The 23,495-nt window shown below is 35.6% G+C and overlaps 1 protein-coding gene across 1 annotated transcript in view; it reads left to right on the top strand.

Annotated features, from left to right (window-relative positions):
* spidr (scaffold protein involved in DNA repair) overlaps positions 1-23,495 on the top strand; it is a 46,215-nt gene that overhangs the window by 21,776 nt on the left and 944 nt on the right. Inside the window, exons 10-20 of the mRNA XM_081352787.1 lie at positions 1,266-1,476; positions 2,676-2,884; positions 11,001-11,159; positions 15,184-15,271; positions 16,114-16,245; positions 17,511-17,570; positions 18,444-18,645; positions 19,202-19,333; positions 21,070-21,160; positions 22,434-22,548; positions 23,444-23,494. Coding sequence (XP_081208913.1) covers positions 1,266-1,476; positions 2,676-2,884; positions 11,001-11,159; positions 15,184-15,271; positions 16,114-16,245; positions 17,511-17,570; positions 18,444-18,645; positions 19,202-19,333; positions 21,070-21,160; positions 22,434-22,548; positions 23,444-23,494 — 1,450 coding nt within the window. The remainder of the gene's footprint in view (positions 1-1,265; positions 1,477-2,675; positions 2,885-11,000; positions 11,160-15,183; positions 15,272-16,113; positions 16,246-17,510; positions 17,571-18,443; positions 18,646-19,201; positions 19,334-21,069; positions 21,161-22,433; positions 22,549-23,443; position 23,495) is intronic.

Here is a 23,495-nt window from a genome sequence, read left to right as displayed (position 1 = left end):
CAGAATGAAACAGCACTTTAATGTGCTTTTGTGAACACAACATGTACCAACCATCTTCCCATACTTTTAATGAGAAGTACTTTTTAAAGAGAAGCTTAAAAGAAAACTGCTTCCTGCAGTTTTCCGTCAAATTAAAACTTGAAGAAATTAAGACAGCCCTTAATATTAGTGTTGTAATTTTATGATTGTAATGTAAAAAAATATATTATTTTTCTTAAATGATTGATTTACCCAGGATCGGACTGTGTTTCTCGAAAGCCCGTTCACACCAAGGATGATAACTATAATGGTAACAATAAAGATATAGTTCTAAATGTAAAAGAATAGCAGTCAGTCCACACCACAACTATAACAAGAATGTCATATCATTGGAATCACTTTCAGAATGATTTTTTTTTCCAGCTGATGAGCAATAAAAGCATTGACAACCAATCAGAATCCACATGACTTTAAAGAGCTCAAACATTTAAAGCGGCAGAGGACACAACAGCGGCAGCGCGCTTAGAATAAACAATGACATTGTCTACGGGTGTGGTCGCTAATATAGTTAGTTATTGTTATAGTTATCTTTATAGGTTTCATTCTTGGTGTGAACAGGCCTTAAGCCTAAGTAGATCATAGAACCAATGGTCTCCAATATCAGCTTCGCTCATGATGCACAGCCTAGGTAACTTTTAACCATATGCGTAAAGTCTGGCCCACTTTGCAGCTCATTTTTATCCATTTGAAAAGACAAGATGAATAGTGCTTCAGAACAAGCCGTGTTTAGATGCCACTCTCTTTAAAGAAGAATCATAGCAAAGGGCCAAAGTCACCTCTTTCTTTTAGCACACAACATCTTGGTCTCTTACTAAGGCACACCAAAGAGCACAGCGTGTTTCGCGGTTGATCTGTTAGATGCCAAGTACAAAGAACTTATGTCGACTTAAAATCAGCGCTTTCAGACTGCCTGTGAAATGGAAAACAGCATCTTTGTTGATCAGTCAGTCGCTCTTTATCACCAACAGTCGTTTTCCACCCAGGGAGGGAAGGGCTTGAGTTTTTGTGTGTACTAGAGAATATTTTGAGACTCTTTTGTATGTGTGTGTGAAGTGTGGAGGTGGTTTTGCTCAGTGAGTCCGCTGTCAATCAATGTTGTTCAGTTTTGTGAAAATGTTGTAAAGCGTCAAGCTGTATAAAGGAAGGTGGGATGTGTTCGTACTGTAAGTAATTTTCCAAAAACAACATATTAAAACCAGCAGAACTCCATTTTTGTCTCCCTCCAGGCAGAATCTGGTTGTGGAAGGGGAACGCTATCCCATAATTCTCAACACCCACTTCAGTCAGAAAATCTGCGTGAAGATTAAGCAGGATAACGCAGGCGGGCCGAGAGATGCGGTCGCCGTGGAGAAATGCAGACCTCCGCCGTTAACCAGGAGCCTGTGGCGGGCAGGGACAAGCCAAGTGTCAACAGAGAAATCCATTCCCTGTAAACAGGTTCGTCAGCTGTTCCCTCTCATGTGATCACGGGAAGAAAACAGAAATTCCCAGAAAAGGGACCGTCTAGATTTCAAATTCAGTGTGAAAGTACTGGCGGGCTGTTGGAATGGAGACAGCTGCCATTTCCTGTGTGACACTGTGCGCAAATGATTAATGAGTGGTGTTTTTATGCATGAATATTTGCTTAAGTGCGAAAATAAAACCAAATTTTCCTACATGACATGTAACAAATTCATGATGCAACGTCTACGACTCAAAATAACCAAAGAGCAGTGTTGTCTATACAAAGTTTATGTTGGTTGTAAACACACCACAGGTTTAAAAGTATAATGTAACTATTGGTCAGTGGGATCCAATGTTGTTTTGTTCCCAACATTCTTTAAAATATATTTTAAATATGATCATTTTTGGGTGGAGAATCAATTTAAATTTGCATTATCATATTGTCATCAACACTTAAACTACTATTCAAAATGTCAGTAAGATATTTTAATGTTTTTGTCAAAAATCGCTAATGCTTACCAAGGCTGCATTTATTTGACAAAAGCACAGTAAAAACTGTAATTGTTAAATGTTTTCATATTTAAAACATAATTTAATCCCAGTCTTTCATCACATGATCTTTCAGAAATCATTCTAATATGATGATTTGCTTTTTATCAGAACAAGGCACATTGAAAGTATTCAGTGACATAAACACTATTAAAGGCTTTGCTTTTTCAAATTTTTCACCTACAGATTCCCATAAGAACAGCATTTTGTAACATTATAAATGTCTTTACTGTCATTGTTAATCAATTTAATACATCCTTGCTGAATAATAGTATTCATTTATTTTAAAAAACTCTTAATGAACTTTTTTTACAGTTAAATTCCACTAGTTATTGTTGTGATGTTGTGGTTAAGGTTTAGGGTTGGTAACCAAAAGGGTGCTGTTTTGATCTGTAAGTTTGGTGTGGTCCTTCAAAGGCCATCAGCGTTGAGAGCAAGACACTTGACCCCAGAGTGTTCATGTTTGCAGTGATTTGCAGTGACAAAGAGACCGGAAGTCTTTTATTTTCAATGAGAGATGCTGGTTTGAGGTGACATGGGTGTCATTGTCCATATTACGTGAAAGTCGTGAAATTTTGACTGGTGTGGTTTGAAAAAAAATTTTATTGATTTTTTTTTTTACTTTTCCAATTTTCCATCCTCAGGTCTGCGAGTTGAACAGAAGTGAAATTCGGATGTCTCTACTGGACGCAGTGGAGGATTGTGGGTCGTCGGGCTCTCAGAGCGGTCCTGTTGAGGTGGTCGTTCAGAGGGTCTACTGCATCCCCATCACCCAGTCCCTTCACAGAGCTTCTCTCCAGCACAGAGCAATGAGCAAACCAGCAGAACCAGTGGCACCGCAGCACATCGGCAGGTACTGGACCTCTGGGTTTCAGTTGCTCTCGGTTTTGGATAGGGAAAATGTAAAAAGTCCTGTACAATGTTGCAACTTGCAAATTTTTATAAACAAACTCTCATTTTGGTCAAAGACCTTCTAAAATGCTTGAAGAAATTGATGTTTTTTAATAAATATACTTAAAGAACAAAATATATAGTACTGTTCAAAAAGTTTGGGGTTGGTAAGATTTTTTTATATTTCTGAAAGAAGTCTCTCATGCTCACCAAGGCTGCATTTATTTGATCAATTGTATATTTTTTTAAATGTAATTTATCTCTGTGATCAAAGCTGAATTTTCAGCATCATTACTCCAGTCTTCAGTGTCACATGATCCTTCAGAAATCATTCTAACTTGCCGCTCAAGAAACATTTCTGATTATTATCAATGTTGAAGACAGTTGTGCTGCTCAATATTTTTGTGGAAACAACAATGTTGATACATTTTATGCATTCTTGCTGAACAAAAGTGTTAATATTTTTATCTTACTGACCCCAAATTTTTGAATGATGGTGTATATATGCATACAGATAAATAATGTGCATGACATTTTACTGTAAAAGATTTATTCAAACAGCAAAAAGAGAATTGACAAATATTTTTTCATTCTCTTCCTTTTTTTCTTTTACACTTCTGTTTTGCTATTGTTAAAAGCAATAACAAACTATTGGGTTTTAAGCACAGTTTGGAGCCGTTAGCAGCACAGAGGCTTGAGATCTATGTAAGTAAATACGACGTGCAGTTTATCAGCAACTCTCCTTCCCCAGTAACCAGCCAAACCAGTTTAGCAAACCAGTTACATCTCAAAACATTTACTTCTAATAAAATGTATTTGAATTGATTGGGAATGTGCTTGGGGACATGATAAAATACATTAATTGATATTACTGGTTCAAATCACACAGCATGAATATCAGTAGATCTAGTATGCGTTTATCAGATGATCTGTACGTGTATAGTAGTCTTATGAGATATCGCTTGAATGCAATACGTCGACAGATTGTGTGTTTGTTCTGTGTGGATGTGCACTCAGTGTTCCAGTGTGGTATAATTAGGCCATTGTCTGTTCTAAACTCCAATGCTGAAGCTCCAAGAGGTCAATCTCCTCATGGAGTGATAAATGGTGAGAGAGCACAACTTTGCTCCATATTCTGTCAATGACTAACCAAACAACCCCTCCCAGTACATAGAGTACTCTCTCGCTCTCGCTCTCTCTCTCTCTCTCCCTCTCTCTCCCTCTCTCTCTAGTCTCACACAGTTATTTGCACCACATGGTAAAGCTCTACAAACATCTCTAATTAAGCCCAGCAATGTCTGTGATCCATAACCAGATATAGAAAAAAAGGAAAATAAAGGACAGAAAGTGAGAATTTGCCTTGCAAGGAAAAAAACTACAGCTGAAGAAAACCTGTTTGCCTGTGCAAACTCATCGCCATGAGTGGTTGCTAGGGTGTTGCTATGTAGTTGCTATAGAGTGCAACAGTGCCCGCCCACTTTTTCAGCGGCGCTGGTTCCGAAAGTATTTTTTCCTTTAATTTTTCCCATAGTGATTTTTAAAAATTCTTCGTTCAAAAGTTATAAGCCATGAACCAATTACAAACTTTTGAAGCAAAAAAGTTTTTGAAAATCAGACAAAAGGACAAAGGTACAAGATGGTGTACTTAACGGCTTTAGCAAGGGAAAGAACTACAATCCCATGAAGCATTGCGAACAGCATAATATATACAAACATTTAAGTATTTTAAGAGTGTGGAGAGATCGACTTGTTTACATCATTCGCAGTGCTTCATGGGAGTGTGCGGAGCTAAAGTGCTATTTTGACTGTACAGCATCATGGGTAATGTAGTTTTTCCACCAGGAATTGCACTGTTAAACACAATTATTTTAAAAATAAGATGAAATAATGTGGGCTAACGGCTTCAGCAAAAGCAAATACCATGGATTAACAACCTTGCTCACAGTAGGTCTGTCTTTAAAGGTTTATAAGTTATCGATCAAAATCAGTGTCGTTATGGAGAAAATCAATGGAGTTTTTACTTCCGGAAGCCGACTTTTGCACTCTATAGTCTTCTGAGGTGTTTTGTAGCACGTTGCTGTAAATTTACTAAAGCTGCATGTCTGTTAAACCTTTACAAGTACGATCACAGCTGAACAATCACATCTGCGTCTTCGCTGCCGCTGAGCCAGAGAGAGCAGTTGTCATGTATGAAATGGCCACTTTTCAACCACACAGTATCATTGTTTCTGTGATACAATAATTCAAATTACAGGTACAATAATTAATATCACAGAAGTTCTTATCATTACATTGTTACACCAGTAGGTGGCAACAAGTGACAAGTAAAACATTTATTTGTCATTGAATCATTCATTCAAGAGATTCTTTCAAAAACACTCATCCATCCCGTAATGAAACAAGTGAAGTATTCATGAGTGAGTCATTGAATCATTCATTCAATCTTTTTTTATATGTAATTCATCAAGAAAAAAAAGAAGTGATTTCTCAATGTATTAGGTGTTGCTAAGGTGTTCTGAGTGTCTTTTTGCTGGTTCCCTTAGTTGATAAGCTGTTTTTAAGTATGTTGCTATGCAGTTGCTAAGGTGTTCAGAGTGGTTTTAGCACATTGATGTGCAGTTGCTTAGGTTGTATGAATTTTTTGCATGTTGCAATGGAGTTCTAGTGTTCTGAGTTTTTTGTAGCATGTTGTCATACAGTTGTAAAGAGCATGCGCCTTGCTCACGCTCTGATCTCTGCCCCGCTCCGAGACACATTGATTTGTTGTCAAAAATGCACGTGGTGCTGTGTTGATGAAGGGTGATTGGAAAAAAAGAGTCATTTGACTGTCGGTAACTAGATCCCCGTCAGACGCTGCTGCTGCATGCCGTAAACACTGAAACACAGGAAGACGAGACACTGTGCTCTGGAGTGTGTGTTGACGGGGAAATCCTGACTGGACCAAACCTGGTGTTAGTGAGGCCACTGACAAAGATGAAGCAAACACATACACACACACTTAATGCACAGAATTTTAAGCAGACCCCAGCACATGATAGCTGCCATTCGCAACCTCACATGCTCCTAAATCCTCTTCCTTTGGACAGGCCTCATGATCTCAGAGAATAAAAGGGGGGTGTTTACATTCCTAGACCAATATTGTATTTTTTTTAATGTGCAAATGTTTCAGAACCATTTTTTTTAATAAGTATAATGAATAATCATTAAACAGAAAAAAATATAAATTTATTATTGTTGTTGTTGCTAAATAACAATAAATATTTTCTATAAATATTATTAATATTCATATAATTAATATGTTGACATTATTTATTATTATTATTTATAATAATAATTATTAGTATTATTATAAAGATATGTTTTTACTGTTTGTAGTCTAATGTTTTTTTTATAATTATTATTTATTAGCAAGTTGCAAGTCTTGCTCTTAGAAAATGAAGATATAGTTTCCCTTTTCACTTTTTGAAGAAAATACTGCTTTTCCTAAATTGTTTAATAGTAAAAATATTATTATTTGTCATTTATTGTTACTATGTATTATTTATAATAATTAATATAATAATATTAGAGGTATATGTTTTTTTCTGTTTGTAGCCTAATCATGTGTATTCATTGTAGTGTCAAAAAGCATTAAAATATTTATTTTATGTTGATAAATTGTTTCGCAATCTGAATGGTTGCAAGATTAGTTTCATCTCTGTTTTGGTTTCTGTCTTACTGTTAAGCTTAAAATGCTACTCAAATTAATAGCTATGATGTAATGAGTGATGAGTAATTTGTTATCAATACATAAAGCAAGTTACTTTCAACACTATTGGGAATATACAGTGTTATGCATGACACTCTTTACAGCATCAGTTGATTATGCCATCCATAACCGGCAGCCATATCACCCTGTAGCCCAAGACTGGTGCCCACTGACGCTAAGGATGGGAGACTCCTGGGAAAACCTGGTTACTGCTGGAAGAGGTGTTAGTGAGGCCAGTAGGGGGTGCTTACCCTGTGGTCTGTGTGGGTCCTAACGCCCCCATATAGCGATGGGGACATTATACTGTAACAAGCACCTTCCTTCAGATAAGACATTAAGGGCCCTATCTTACACACGGCGCAACGCAAGTGTTTTTTGCTAGTTTCAGCCCGACGCAGTTATCATTTTCACGTCCTGCACCCATTTGTGCACCCGTGTGTGCTGGTCTGAAAACGAGGTGTGTTCTGGCGCATTGTCGCGTTGCTATTTTGAGGTTACAGAAATAGATTGCAATATTTTTTTTTTGTGTTATTTAACGAGAGCGTTAGTAAGGTGCGCCTATAGGCGGGTCCACAACGCGCGCACACTCACTCTTCATTTTAATTTCATTTAAGTTTTAGTAATTGTACTATTTGCTTTTATCATTTTTATTTTCTTTTAGTTTTTTTTTTATTTTATTTTCAGTTTTAGTTTTAGTTCAACCTTCAATTTATTTCAGTTAGTTGGCAAGGCAACTTTTCAAATTTTCGTTTAAGTTTTTTTATTTTTTATTTTTTTATCTAATATTTAGATTTCATTTTATTTCAGCTTTATTTCAATTAACAAACAATATTTTTAGTTTTAGTTAACAGCACCAGCAAAATGGACATATTGTTCCTTATTTTTAAGCTGTCCTGGCTCTGTTTATAATTTCACTAACACAGGTTTAAAATAAGATTATAAGCATATGTTTGAAACTCATTTTCCCTGTTTATAGCCTCCACCATGCAGCGTAGATGTTGACAATATCTGTTTTTTTCACGTGTGGTGTGCTTCAACAAGGCCACCCATTTCATTACAACTGTTAGTTTGCAGTTACGTTGCAGTTTCTCTCTCTCTCTCTCTCTCTCTCTCTCTCTCTCTCTCTCTCTCTCTCTCTCTCTCTCTCTCTCTCTCTCTCTCTCTCTCTCTCTCTCTCTCTCTCTCTCTCTCTCTCTCTCTCTCTCTCTCTCTCTCTCTCTCTCTCTCTCTCTCTCTCTCTCTCTCTCAACTTTTTTTTGTATACATTTTCTTTCTCCTCCTCCTCCTCGTTTTTGTGGCCAGTTTCCAGACAATAATTAGCATTTAACTTTTGGTCCAAGAAGATATGTTGTTCCAGTAAAAACTCAGAGCAGTATAAACAGGCTGAAGAAGTTCTCTTTGCTCAGACAGGAGGGGTTGGATGTTTTCAAGAAGAAGTGGAACACAATGTGCTTTACGTGTCAAATTACAGACCTGTTTATCAAAAGCTCTGCTCCCATTGGCCGGCACCGTGTCGGAAGGAATCCCGCCCACTGTGCTTTAACCAATCAGCTGCCAGAGAAGTTTGTGTGCATGTGTGAAGGAAATGGAGGGGTAGTGGGGTACCTACATCGAGTAGGCTTGTGTGTGTGTGTGTGTGTGTGTGTGTGTGTGTGTGTGTGTGTGTGTGTGTGTGTGTGTGTGTGTGTGTGTGTGTGTGTGTGTGTGTGTGTGTGTGTGTTTGTGCGCCGCTTGTGTGAGTGTTTGGACAAGCTCAATGGATCCCAGTTCCTGGAAGCGCCTCCAAGTTGCTGCGAATTCCTGTGAACACTCACAATAACAGATTCCTGAAAGTAGCTAGTGACTGCCTCTGACCAATGACAGAAACCCGGTGGGGACATCGGCCCTCTGTCCTACTCTGTTAGAGGAAGCGCCTCAAATGGAAAGGGAATAAAGAAGGGGGTTGTTCATATCAACCTGGCCATATACCACAAAGTGCTACTGCCCAGTCACCCCTCCTGTTCTTTGGTTTTATAGACACACGGGTCTAAACAAGCCTCAGTGCTCACAACCACACTTACTTAACCCCGTGTTCTTTAGCAGTGCTACAACAGGGTAACCACAGTTCAGGATGATTCCCGAATCCCAATATGCCAGTCATGGTTCATCAAAGGTCATCTCACATCGCACCAACATCATTAGCTTTAACAGTCAAATTATTTGCGTTATACAGTCTTTTAATCTATTTTGAAAGCAGATTTACTTTTGGACATTTATTAGTGAAACATGAAACAACATTGTTTTATCTTGATCTGGCCCGAGTTGGACACAACGTCTTGTAAAGGACAAAGCGCTTTTTTGAGAGTTTTTCTTGGACAGCATAAGTATTAAATGATTGTCATAAAAGTGAAACTGACCCAATCCGAGAAGAAATTCGAACCCGACTGAATTCAAATAAAAAGAGGCTTGAGAGAATCTTGTTTTCTGTCGGTTCTGCGTGTGAATCGACACATAACTCAACTTCAGTGTTGCCTTTTGTAATGTTATACAGCAAAGTTTGAGATAAATAGACAGAAATAGATGAGAAAATAGGCAGAAAAGACCAATCACAGTTCAATATGCAGATATTGTAATTATAACAGTTAGATTTCAAATAGATTTATGATTTTCATGGTTAATTTTTATTTCACATTGTATATAAACTAGATCGATTTAAATCTGTTCACACCAAAACCGATAACTATTAGTGTCCACACCAGCAGACAGTAGCGCTGCAGTTTTGTCCTCTGCCGCTTTAAATGCTGGATTCTGATTGGCTGTCAATGTTTTTTATCGTTTATCAGCTGTAAAAATTCGTTCTGAAAGTGATTCCAACGATATTGTTTCTATGTGCCATTACTGTAATAGCTGTGCTGTGAACTGACTTTGCTTTTCTTTAATATCTAGAACGATTTTTAGAACTATATCGTTATCGTTATCATCCTTGGTGTGAACAGGCCTTTAGTGTTGGTTGTGCGATCTTTTGGTTTCCCAAATACATGAATACTTCCAAACAATTTTTTTTTTCTTGTCTTACCCTGATTCACTATGGTAAGCCTATTGTAAGTGTTTATATTTTAGACGTGGCGGGATATTGCATACATGCGTCACTCACCCGTGAGTGTCTCATCATATACGTGGAGGTGGCGTTTTTTATTACTCGGTATTTATTGAACAGATAAATTGCCATATGTAGCTTTCTAACAGAGGATCATAGTGTCATATTCATCCGCACAGTTACACAGAGCCGAAGCACAACCAAAACAATGTTCTTACGCAAAATACACGCAGTTTTGTTTTTAACCACTAGAGGGCCAAAAGTTACATTGTGTACCTTTTTAAACTATTGAAATATTAACCTAAAATCTCAGGGAGTACTTGGAGTAAATATTTTAGGTCATGGTTTCCGCTGACAAAAAGTTTGTGAACCCTTGTGCTAAACTGAACACTGTTTGTTAACGGTCTGCACATTAAGTGGTTTCAGCTGAATTAGTTGCAGAAAATGTGAAGAAGAAAAATAGTAAATGTAGATTATTTTGAGGAGCTGCCTTGCAAGCAGTTTTTCAACTAAACACGTCTTCAACTAAATCAGTGTGAAGAATGTACGAATCAACTGTGTTTATTTTTGTATTCCACTATAGTTATCTCTACTGTGCAATCAAATCACTGTCTAGCATGTGAAAATATATTTAAATCCCAGCCTGTTTGTTTAGTCCCGTGGTTTACTGGCTCCAAAAAAGTCGCCAGTCTCTGTGAAGTGACTATCTGTAGAGACTATTAATACCTGCAAAAATATAATTTTGAGTATAGAAACACCGCCATGTGACCGCTACGAGTCAGGCCATAGATCAAGTTATTAGTTAGTCCCTGTCTGGTGCCAAAGTCAACATTTAATCTGTAGACGATATCTGTATCTATGTGAGTGTTTGTTGTTGGGATGAAGCTTCAGAGACTCTCATTTGCAGGTCTTAATTTTGTGCAGTTTACTTATGAGTGTAGTTTGTCATTAAGAGTTTGTCCAAATAAACTCAAATGCCTGCTGGAAACTTCAGTCTTTCTCAACCACTGTCTTTCTTGCCATTTTGATTTCAGTTTAGCATACTTTATTATTGGCATAACAAAAAGACTAAACATTTGCATTGCAAAATCGAGGAGAAATTGTTCAAAAGAAGTAAAATAACAGCAGTGCAATTAAAGTAAACAAGCAATAAAAAAAAAAACTCAAACAGAATAGCAGCAAAGCAAAGCAAATGAGTCAGGAATAATTGACTTCTGGCTGTTAAATGATTGTTGTCCTCTTTTTGTGTGTCAGGTTGTGTGCTCTCGTTCAGGACAGTTACGGGATGTTCGGTGAGGTTCTTCTGCAGTGTGTGTCCACTGAGTCAGAGATCCAGCTGAACTCTGAGCATCTGGAGGGTTGTGTGTGCCTCCTCCAGGCCCTGAGGGTCGTCCAGCGTCTCACACGTGACAAGTGAGTCCGTGATGAAGTCACATGACACTAAAAACATCCTGCTGATCTGAAAAACATCATTTTCATTTAATAAGTATTAATTGAAATCTGTCCAGAATAACACACCCAAGTTAATTTCCTCTTCCTTAAAACTACCCTTTTTTCTTTTCTTCTTTTCTTTGGAGCCACAGCTTAGCAGTTAGTATGCATCTAGATATTAGGGAATGGATAGACTACTGAAGAAGTAGCCAGCAATAAAACCAGCAATAAATAAAAAAATATTTTGTATTTCTGACAATATTCTTTATTCATAACTTTATATTATATAAAGCAATATTGATTTATTATATATATATATATATTATTTACATAAAAATGTTAATGTTTTATTTATATAAAAACAAATACATATAGATATAATTTTGTGGCCAGTATGTATACAGTATATATAATGAATAAATTATTCATATACACCCACAATATAATATAATATAAAATCATTATATTATTTATTGTATGTATAATATATATTTTCACAGTATTAAATTAATTTCATATAATAGTAATTAAAAAATTAGAGTAATAAATTAAAAAGCAAATATGGACAGTAATTAATTAATTATGCATATATATATATATATATATAATTTATTAATATATATTTTGCGCATAAATATTTCAAATGTATGTATCATTAATTATATAAATATTTATATAAATAAATATTCAATTGTATAATACAAGTTTATGAATAAAGGAATATTCATTTATAGAATAATAACATGTTTTTTTAGAATATTAATAAAACTATTAAAAAGTAAAAAATGTTTTTATAAATAAATATTCAATTGTTTAAATCAAGCTTCTGAATAAAGCAATATTTATTTATAGAATAGTAATATGCATTTTTAGAATATAAATAAAACTGTTAAAAAGTATACCAAATATGGTCAGAAATAAAATTATTTATTTTTTGCTATTTTGTCTATTTCTTTAGTATTTCTAACAGTTTCTACCTTCTTCGTATTTTGTCTCACCTACACCCTGTTTTCTGGACTATTTGTAAATAATTAGTGAGCTTTACTGCACTCCATTGAACTGAAAGTTAATATGAGCTACTGTTTCCACCCTCGCTGGCTCAGATTAGCAGCTCACAGTGTCAGAGTGTCTGCCACACAAAAGCATTTCTGGCATCTCGCTACATGTGTCCGCTAACTCAAGATGGTCTGCGTGGTCACTCCTTTAACATCCATGTTGTTTAAGTTAAAGATGGCATGTGATGGGAATTCTGGTGACGTGTTTCCACGGATCTGAACATGAGCCATGTACACGAATGCTCAAGATGCTTTTCTACATGCACAGCTTATGTGGGATCAACGGCCTCATGGTGTATATATGGCTATATGGTGAATAGAGATTTATGGAAATTCTACAATCATTTACTTGCCCTAATGCATTTCAGAACTCCAAAACAGTTTGCTTTTTTTCCCATGGAACCCAAAAAGAGAAGCATAGCAAAAATTCATGCTGCTTTTTTCCATAAAATGAATGTGAATGGGTACTGAGACTGCCAAGCTCCAAAAAGACACTAAACACACTAAACATGGCTTCTAAAGCCATATGATAGCATTTTGTGAAGAAAAGTATGCATTCTAAGTCATTATTTACTAATTATATTCCCTTCCGCCCCTGTACCTGGCATATTCTATTTAAAACAATCAAATCCAGAGTAAAAAGGAAGATTTTCAGTGGATAATATCTTAACTTATGGTCTTTTCCTCACATAAAGCTAGCAAACAGCTTTAGAACCTTTGGAGTTTAGTACATATGTCACATATCAACTACTTTCTTGGTAATTTTATCATTTTTTTAGTCTCTATCCACTTTCATTATATGGAAAAGAGCAGCCTGGATCTCCTGTTGTCTTCCATAGAAGAAACTTCTTTGGAACCAATGCTAGTATTATTTATATACTATTATAATTGATTTTTAGTCATTTTGTTTTGTACTTTTGTCATATTTATTAGGTTTTTATATATATCATTATTTAGGTTTAATTTATTTTCTATTACAGGTTTTAGTTCTAGCTTTCATTTATTTCCAATCAGTAATTTTAGTGCTTCAACTTATTTCTAATACTTTTGTATTGTTTACAGTTTTCTTTTAATATTTATATTTTATTTCAGCATTATTTTAGTTCAAAATAGTTTTTGTTTTAGTTAACGGTAATAACCCTGTTTGGAATGACATTAGAGTGAGTAAATGATGGCAGAATTGTATTTATTTATTTATTTTTGGTGAACAACAAATAAATCATTTTGTACATGTTTGGATCTGTTTAACATGTCTCTGCATAACACATTCTGACAGTCATCTTGCTCATTTTCTCTTTGTTTCATCTTGTCTGTTTACTTCTGAATGCTGTTTCAAGAAAATCTAAATTCTCAGGTTAGAAAGGTGAGTGTTTTTAGAGTTAATGCTCAAGACTCGGGAGTTAAGGAACACTGCAAGACATTAAAATGTATATCTTAATTTCAGTCTGCTTCTCTGTTGAGCGTTTCGGCCGTGTTTCTCGCCCCGCTGGACTGGATAGGGCAGTTGAGCGGGTCACAGGAAGAGGAGAGCTAGACTGTGATTGAGGCAGCTGTGGAACTGGTTGTGGATGATCAGATCATACAGCACTGAGGCACACACATGGTTCAAAAACGTTTTTTTTTAAGCTCCACTATGTATGGGAGCTTTTAAGAATCAAGAATCGTTACGCTGAACTGAAGAACCTGTAATGAAACATCAAGAACTTCTGATTCAGCGACTCGAGAACCCTACAGCAAGGAGGATCTTATTGCTAAAATGAACCTGACCCTTCATTTGAACACATTTTAGCCAAATTTTAAAAAGTAAATTGTCAACTACATGTTAACTAACTCTCAGTAGAGTATTAGTAGACTGCAGAAGATTGTTAGTTTAGGATTCAGGTTAGTAGAATAAGTTGACATGTAGTTGCAAAGTTACTAATAGTTAGTAGAATGTCTAAAGTGGACCATTGAAATATTGTTACCCAGTTTTATTCTTAACTAAATTTCTAGAACCTTTGAAGCTCACATGAGCTAAAGCATAGCTAAATGAGCATTGTACCTACCAGTGTTATTTTAGTACTGTTTAAATACTATTATAGTTTTTATTAATATATTGAGTTAGGTTTTATTTTTTATTTATTTTTACGTTTTCAATTTAGTTAAATTTTTAAGTTGTGCTTTTGTCATTTATATTTTGACAAATTTAAAAAAAAAAATGTTTTGCTTTATAATAGATCGAACTTATTTCAGTTATTTGCCAAGGCAATATTTCTAATTTGAATTTCCGTTTAGTTTTTCCATCTAATGTTAATACTTTATTTCAGCGTAATTCCAATGAACAAAAATGTTTTTATAATTTAGTTAACGATAATAACCCTGTTACCTACTCATGCCATATCCATTATAATTGTGGGATTGTGGTAGTGTTTATCTGCCAATCTTTTAAGTCGAACACAGACGAAGCTGATCTCTCTGTATGTCAGTCTGTCTGAAATGTTATTTTAGACGCATAAACTCGTAATTGCAGTGTTAACATAACAGTTAGCCTACCAAATATTAAATGATCACCAATTTTAATATAAATAATTTAATTCTGGAATGTTTTAATGACAGACTGTTTACCTCTGTGGTGTATGTGTGCGTGTGCGTGTGCGTGTGTGTGTGTGTGTGTGTGTGTGTGTGTGTGTGTGTGTGTGTGTGTGTGTGTGTGTGTGTGTGTGTGTGTGTGTGTGTGTGAACAAGCCTCAGCCTGCTAGTGTAACTGATCTCGTTCTTGTCAGCAGACACTGTTCATCTGCAATAGAAGCTCAACTTGGCAGCACGTCAGTCTAACCGAAGCTAATGAGTCGGACATTGTAAACACTCCACCTTTAGCTTCCCTGTTTCTGGAAGGATCCGTGAATATGAACATTCAGAGATTGAAACTTTGTCTTCCCCCCCACCCCCCTCCTCTGTTCTTCTCTTTGCAGATGTTCTTTGCTCTTCAGTATGATTGACAGTTTGTGGCCTCCTCCGGTTGATCCAAAATCTCATGACGATCTGCCACAGTCTCCCAGCGTAGGTCTTCAGATCACATCATAAATCACAGCCGTGTTTACTTCATATTTATCGTACATACCTCCTGCTTCTGGAAGATTCCACTTGGGTAGTGGCTCATCATGTCAAAACAACCATCACGCTGGATACTTAACCAAAGTACATATAAATAAATCTTCATAGCGCAAAGATACAAAATTACTTGTTAGCGGTGGTTGCTTAGACAAACATTACTGCAGTTTCTCTTACTAACAGTACTAACAACTCTGTCATTATCGTTTGTGCTACGGACGGGAATGATAAATCATGCAGCTGTTACTTTTATACGTCAGATTTTCACCTAGCTGGTGATAACATGGGCAACAAATCCCATAGAGTTTTACTCTGACCTAGAGATCAGAATATTATGAATGTTAACTGCATCTTCAAATTTCCCCTAGAAGATCTGGTTGTTTTGTACATATTGTGTTGCTCATGACAGATAAATAGGCCTAAAACCGTTTCTTTTCTACCTTGGGTTTAAAAAAGCAGCACTTTAAGCATATTTAAACGGACTGTTTTATACTATTCGTAGTATTTTATATCTTGAAAGACACTTCTTTTGAACTTTCACTGTTAGTGATGCTTGCTTGCACTGTTTTTATTCCAGAGCGGGGTTATGCAAATGTGGGCAGGCATATGTTAATGAGCTTATAGAGATTTCTTCATGAGCGTCTTTTTCTGTTTATTTTCTTTAAATAAATCTGATAATTTCTATAATAAAATCTGAGTTGAAGGTAACTATGTTGAGTGAAACAAGGAAATGACACCTCTGAACTCTCTACTTTGATTTTTAAATAATCAGGGCATTTTGTGCATTCCAGGATCGAGTCCCACCACCCAGTTTCTGCTATAAGCTGAGCATCCAGCAGGGTCACATGGTTCCGTTATCAAGACAGGCTGAATCTCCACTGTACCGACCACCTGTGCTTCAGACGCTAAGAGAGATCCTTCAGGTACAGCACTCAGAATTATGTCATCCTTACTAATGGATTGGCAGAAACGTCTTTTATCTATGGTGTGCACTACACAATGAAATTTAAAAAGCAAACATTAGTTCACAACACAACATAATGAATCCACAACACAACGGAAAATGTATAACACAACGAAATAAAGCCGCAACACGACGGAAATGCTCCCGACCACTAGAGGGCTTTCAGAGCCCGAAACAAAGTTCGTTTTCCTTGTCATTGTTCTATAGTCAGCAGTCTTAATATATATCAGTACCACAATTAGTTTTAATTTATTGATTTATTCGGGACAGTGCACATTAATGAACAATCTCACACTTCTGTACAGACTGTAAATGAGCCAGATTATAGCATAAATGCTCATTTTCACCTGTAGTCCCGAGGCAATAGTATGTAGCTAACCATTGTATATCGACATTTATTAATTCAAAATCACCTACGTGCATTATAGCTGCATATTTATATTCTAGTCTAGAATGCTTTGACGCGCTGCCACGGCGCATGATCCCTAAGGGAACGTCTGCCAATTTCACCAAGTGGTTAAAACGTATAATTTGTATAAATTAAAATTATTTCTTTTCAGAGGGAGCATTACTGACAGAGTGGGATAGAGTCCAAAAACAAAATCAAGACTCTGTAAAAGGGCATAATATGGCCTCTTCAAAGAATTTCCATTTCCAGACATGAGATTTTCTTTAAAAACGGTTGAAGATTTTTTGTCAATAAATATGTTTTTCTATAATGCTCAGCACTAAAATATTTAATTGGCTGGAAATTAGTCTTTGTGAGTGCAGTCTTTATAAATGAATGATAATAAAACAAGTCTTTATCCAGTAATGTTAAATAAAAATGTTTCAATTGGAATTGGTCAAAAGGTGTGGAAGAGTGTAATTTTATATACAGGGTAATTTTATACAATATTATAGTTTTTATTAATATTTTGAATGAGCTTTTATTTTTATATTTTCAGTTTTCACTTTCATTTTAGTTTAGGTCTTTAGTCATTTTTAAGCTATTTTTCTATATAGCTTTATTTTTATTTCAGTTTTAATAATTTTAGCACTTCAACTTTTCTAATTTTCATTTTTCATCTAGTATTTAAATTCTATATCAGCTTTAAATTTTTATAATAGATTTAGTTTTGTTTTTAGTCAACAACAAGAAGATTTGTGTGCAAACCATGAAATAATGTTCTTTTAATCTAAGTTGATTTACTGATGACTTGTTCTGTTTTTTTTTTTTTTTAGGATGAATCGTTGAGATTTCGTTGCAGCTTTCGGGCCACTGTGGTCCATAAACATATATTGGTAATGTTTTCTTAAACTATTTTTAGCAATAAATGCATAAGTCAGATAATCATTTTCATCATAGCCATATCTTTATGGAGCACCTTGGCATGCCTGGTTATGCCTTAGCTTTGCCTTTGGATTGTCTTTTCTTAAGAACCCGCCATAGCTGTTTTCCCAGCACATTTGCCAAGTCTTTCCCCCTTCAGGGAAGCTTCCAAACTGTACACCTTTGGAAAAGCTTTTGGAAAACTATTCGCACTGTTTAACGTTAGCTTACCGTAAGTGACGACATCCTGTGACAATCTACATGATTGATCTTGCAAACCCTTTGACTTTGGACTTTGATAACCTGGGATTTATTTTATTTGATGTTAAGAGTCATGCTTGCATACTAATGTGGACAGCAGATAAACAGTAGATTAATGTGTTTTGTTTTTGACATTGCACATCTGCGTAGGTGTATGAATGAACAGTCTGTCTGGAAAAATTCCCAGGGAAACGCATTATTCCTGTAATATGACAGATTTATGTGATGCAAACAACAGTTTTATTTACAAATGAATGTTAAAATAATGTAGTTAAGGGCCAGTATCCATGTAATTTATTAAAGAAAAATACTATAATAAATATTATAGTATAATCTAATATAGAAATAATTTTTTCATATTGAAATATAATTGTTTTATCCTTGAATTTCTTTACACAATTTTACAGTTTATGTACAATTCGCACATTTCATCAATTATCTTCACGTTTTTGAGAAGAGAAAATGTGCATTACGCATTAAAAGTCTTACTGTATATTCCAGTGCTAATCTCAAACCCTCTTGTCTGTTCATATTAATTTATTCAATATAATGCACTGATTACCGCATGCATCTTGGTCTTGCAGAGCTCAAATGCAGGCGAAATGGAGATGCTGCTGTTTGTGACGGATCCCAGTCTCCAAACGGAGCCAAACACAGAGGGAAACGGAAGAACCGTAGCCGTGTGTCTGAGCCCGTCCTGCCTGATCCGGGGCTCAGTAACACAAGCCCTGGACGCCCTGCAGCAACAGCCCGTTCTGAAGTTCAGAGATGCAGTGAAGGAGCATGGTATTTCATCACACAGACATACAGGAATGCATCAAGTGTCTCGTGCACAGCTTTTTTATTGTGACTTGCTAATTGCTGGTTCATTCAATGGCAATGATAGTATTAGAACTTTTGGACCGTTAAGATTTCTTTGCATTGACATTTTCATAAATTCTTATTAATGTAATGTGAAAATATTATTTTATCAAGTTTATAAATTGTAATAAATATTTTTATATAATGTATTTTTAAGTCACTGTAGTATTTTATTTAGATAAGTAATTTAAATATTTATAAAAATACAAAACAAATCATTGGGGGGGGGGGGGGTTAAATATGACCTGGACATGTTTTCATGAGATTTTAATGCATGAAAAGTTTAGTTTGTCGTTTCGTTTTTCAGCACTTTCAGCACTTCTGAATGGAATCCATTCAAGCAGAAAATCTCTCTAGTTCTGCTTCTTCATATCTGAACTATTTTGAGATTTAGAGGTTTCCTACATAAATCTTCATGTTGTCTTTCCTCAAAACCACACATAGAACGTTCTGTGACATTATGCTTCTTTCACTAAACCAGGTCAGATATTCTGCTGGGATCAGACAGTAATCCAACTGGAACCAGAGGACCCGTCTTTCTCCATACCACAGCCCATAATACTGGATCACCTGGGTCCAGAAACCCTCCCATACTCTCTCTGCTCTGTCACAGGTTGGTATATTCCCCCCATAGCCTCCCCTGTTTTTGAGGAGTTGGTGCGGTCCAGCCTGACAGAACCAGATCTCCGGGGGATACAACATGTTTGTCCACTTAAACGAAACCAGTTGTTTGTTGGCTCAGGCATTGTTCTTGATGCTTTGTTAGGGACCTTCTTGTGGTTTGTCATGTGCTTTTCCTTTTTAAAGATCTTTCTCCCCCACATTGAAGGAAAGTTGTCTTTTTGCCCGGTTTTGAGATATAAAAGTCTAATTTTGTTACAAAGTGCTCTGTTCATTCTCTTATATTATTTTAACTCATGCAAAGTGATGCAATCTCTCTGTATTGTTTTTCATTCTGTTAATGATCCCCAATTATGGATCATTTTTGCCAATAATTTGTTTCACTGCCTTTCCGAATGCAGAATAAGCATAATCACTTAAACCAATCTGTTATGTTGTTATGTTATGTGTTGTTATGTGTTATGTTATATGTTGTCTGTTATGTTATGTGTTATGTTATGTTATGTTATGTTATGTTATATGTTGTGTGTTATGTTGTGTTATGTTATGTTAAATGTTCTGTTTTATGTTATATGTTATGTTATCTTGTTATGTTATATGTTATGTTATGTTGTGTTATGTTATATGTTATGTGTTATGTGATGTTATGTTAAATGTTGTTTTATGTTATGTTACGTTACGTTAAGTTACTTTGTTATGTCATATGTTATGTTATGTTATATGTTGTGTGTTATGTTGTTATGTGTTATGTTAAATGTTATGTGTTATGTTATCTTATGTTATCTTATGTTATTTTATGTTATGTTATGCTGTTATGTTATGTTATGTGATATGTTATGTTTTATGTTGTGTTATGTTATGTTTTATGTTATGTTATATGTTATGTGTTATGTTATGTGATATGTTATGTTAAATGTTATGTTTTATGTTGTGTTATGTTATGTTATGTTTTATGTTATGTTATATGTTATGTTATGTTATGTTATGTTATGTTATGTTATGTTATGTTATGTTATGTTATGTTATGTTAATCCACAGTGACGCTCTCACAGGTTTCATGCAGGCATTATGTTCAGGTTGTTCCATGTTCTGTTGAAGAACAGAAATGTGATATTTGACACTCCATGTTAGACTTTGAATCTCTTTCACCCTGTAGATAAGACAAATCATCTGACTCGAAAGTGTAACAAGCACAAATAATCTTCTGCAGTGGTCAGCAACTTCAGCTCCTGGCCGAGTGCCGGAGGATTCTCCGGAGAGCAGAGGTTCACGCAGGGGTCTTATCACTCTGCCTGTTGTGTATAATCTAACATAGATGTGTCCTTGTGTGCTGCGTGTTACTGCTTGTATCATGTTATTTGCCAGAAAATGTCCTAAATTTGAAAGTTCTCAGAAGTTTGAAGAAACAAACTATCTATGCTGATGTGCCATCATTCCTTTGGGTATAGTATTTCATAATTTCACAGTTGTATTGGCTTTGAGGTTAAATCAGAAGTGTAAAAATAGCAGTAATTAGCTGATTTACTCAGTAAGTAGTAAAAATAACAGAATAGGCTTATTCATAAGAAGCAAATGGAAACTAGTAAACTATTTATTATTACATATAACTTTGTTAGATACTAACACAATGCATTGTTTAACCTGCAATCATCCAGCAAAGTGATTTTAGTCAATTATATCAATGAAATAATTGTAATGAATGTGTGATTTGCATATGTTAATGTGCAGGTGTGATTGTTGCAGTGGACGAAAGCACAGCGTTCTCCTGGCCCGCCTGCAGCCGGTGCGAGAGCTGCCGTTTAGAGACTCGAGAACAACAGTAAGTCCAAAGTTCTGTGCTAGACCGGTTCTAAGTCCAAACCAGTGATATGCGCACAGATTTAGAAATAAAGGTTCTTTATTGGTATCTACAGTTCCATAAAGAACTTGTAAGATCCATAGAACCTTTCCATTACACAAAAGGTTCTTTAGATTAGTGAAATGTTGTTCACAATAAGAAAAAAAGTGTTATTTTAAAGTGTTAAGCACTGTAAGGAAGAACTTTAATACCAATGTTGTGTAGAAATGCCTACAGACATTATTACAGCTGCAAATTTCTTCTTGTGCCATCTTATAAAATGAAGTGTTTATTGAGTCCCAAATGCTTTCTTTACTAAGTTAGGAAATTTAATTTTCCCAAAGTGCATTTTAGGGGACATGTTTGTGGCATTTTGTTTTGTTCCTGAAGCCACAAAAAACACTTATGATTTAGTCTGACATGACCATTTTTCTCCCTTCTCTTTTACCCTTAAGATTAAAGTCGTTATGAAACGGAAGTTGTGAGTCTTTTCTTCCATATATCCTAGTGAATTGGCTTCTCAGCCAAGAAAAGAAATGTAGGGCAAGACCTGATTTTGCACATGTGGAATTGATTGGCTGGTTGGATGGTTGTGGTTTGCTATTGGTGGATCTCACGTGAGTGACAGGTCGCCCCGCCCTCGCGCCAGTAAACGCGTCATTAGAGAAAAGCGATGTCGCTGCAAGAGGGAGAGGAAGTTACTTTGATTAAAGATTATAAGGCACATGAATTAAACTAAAAAGTATGTGCATGGATAAATCATTTATGATAAATACTGCAATATTCCATTAGAATAATGGAATTTTAAACACATTTCTTATAGTGTGCTTTTACAACTTCAGTATTTAAATGAGCTCTTTTATGATTGGTTGGAATTGGCTAATTTATGTGCATGTGAAATAACTCTTCAAATCCCACACATGAAATGTTTCGTTAAACATGTCAGATTATGCAAGTAAAACAGGACGTGAACACTGTTGCATGTCGACTTCATGGAATGCCGGATGCATGTGTTCGTCTTATACGGTCCATAAGATTGTTGACCTGTGTCTGTTCAGAGTTAATGTGTTAGATGCCTCCATTAGTGTGAGTTTAATCACAACCCACTGCACGGCTAAACTGTTTTCACATTCCAGTGTAATAGTAAAGCCTAAGTGATAAATCATGGTGCCTTTGAGCCCTCGAACTGAAAAAGACTCAAACATTTGAATAACAACAATAAAAGTTGCATCTGTGTTGGTTTGCTGGTTTCTAGAAATGGATTCCTCTGTTTAGTATGTGGAGAAGTGATGGATGAAGCGACCATAAAGATGCAGCTGGAGGTGTTTCTGAGCTGTTCCTCACTGAGCCACTGTACCGTCAAAGTCAAGGTGAGATGCTTTCACCTGCGTTCTGGAGGAAACCTTTATTCACATAGTGGGAATAAATATTGTAACTCTAATGAGAAAGATATTTTCACGTTATGTGTTAGTAATGGAAATGGGGTGTTTAAATATCTTGAAAATTAAGTCAAATATTTTCTTCTTTTTTTGCCGCCGACCTCTTCAAGATAGTTTTTGTGAGATTCTAATTTGACTCTCCTTGAAAACAAACTCTAAGACATCTGTATCTGCATCTCAAATTACGTTAGAAGGATGAACATAAACACTCAAGAACGTGAAGCTAGCATGATTTAATCACTCGTGCAGAAACTAGTCATCGAGAGTTTATCTTCTTTCTGTTTTGTTTCCTGGAAATTTCAGCGATAGCGGAGGGCTGCATATTATGGAACAGATTTAACAAGATACCTCTCGTATGTTATCAGAAATGTGTTTCACACCCACTGAACTAGAATAAACTTATGAAGCACACTACTATTTTGGACCACTGAGTAACTGATGCATGAAAGGGAAAGTTTATATATTCTGCTCTTAAATGTCAGATTGTTTTTTTAATGTTATTTCCACTTGTTTTTTCAAGAAGCACCAAGATTGATTGTCTTATAAAGTCTAAATTAATACTGATTTACTTAATGCTAAGCTATTTTTTTAATGCGTTTGATCCTCGTGTAAAAGAAGCTGTGCATTTACATTAATAAAGCCTTTGGATTATCTGGTCTAACGCTGTCGAACAACGCCTGTCAAGTGCAAATTCCTCAAAATGCTTGATTAGACGAGGTCAGACAGAGTTGATTTTCGGCTGTGTATGTAGCTTAACAGAAAATATTAATGCTTCATACTGTGTGAATCATATTATGATATTAATGCATTCATGTGCATGTTTCAGTTGCAGCAAAAGACCATTAATTCTCTCTTGAACTCGACAAGGTGTCCTGAGG

Source organism: Scardinius erythrophthalmus (genome assembly GCF_964197995.2).
Source record: "Scardinius erythrophthalmus genome assembly, chromosome: 22".
Lineage (NCBI taxonomy): Eukaryota > Metazoa > Chordata > Actinopteri > Cypriniformes > Leuciscidae > Scardinius > Scardinius erythrophthalmus.
This window is presented reverse-complemented; position numbering and strand designations above follow the sequence as displayed.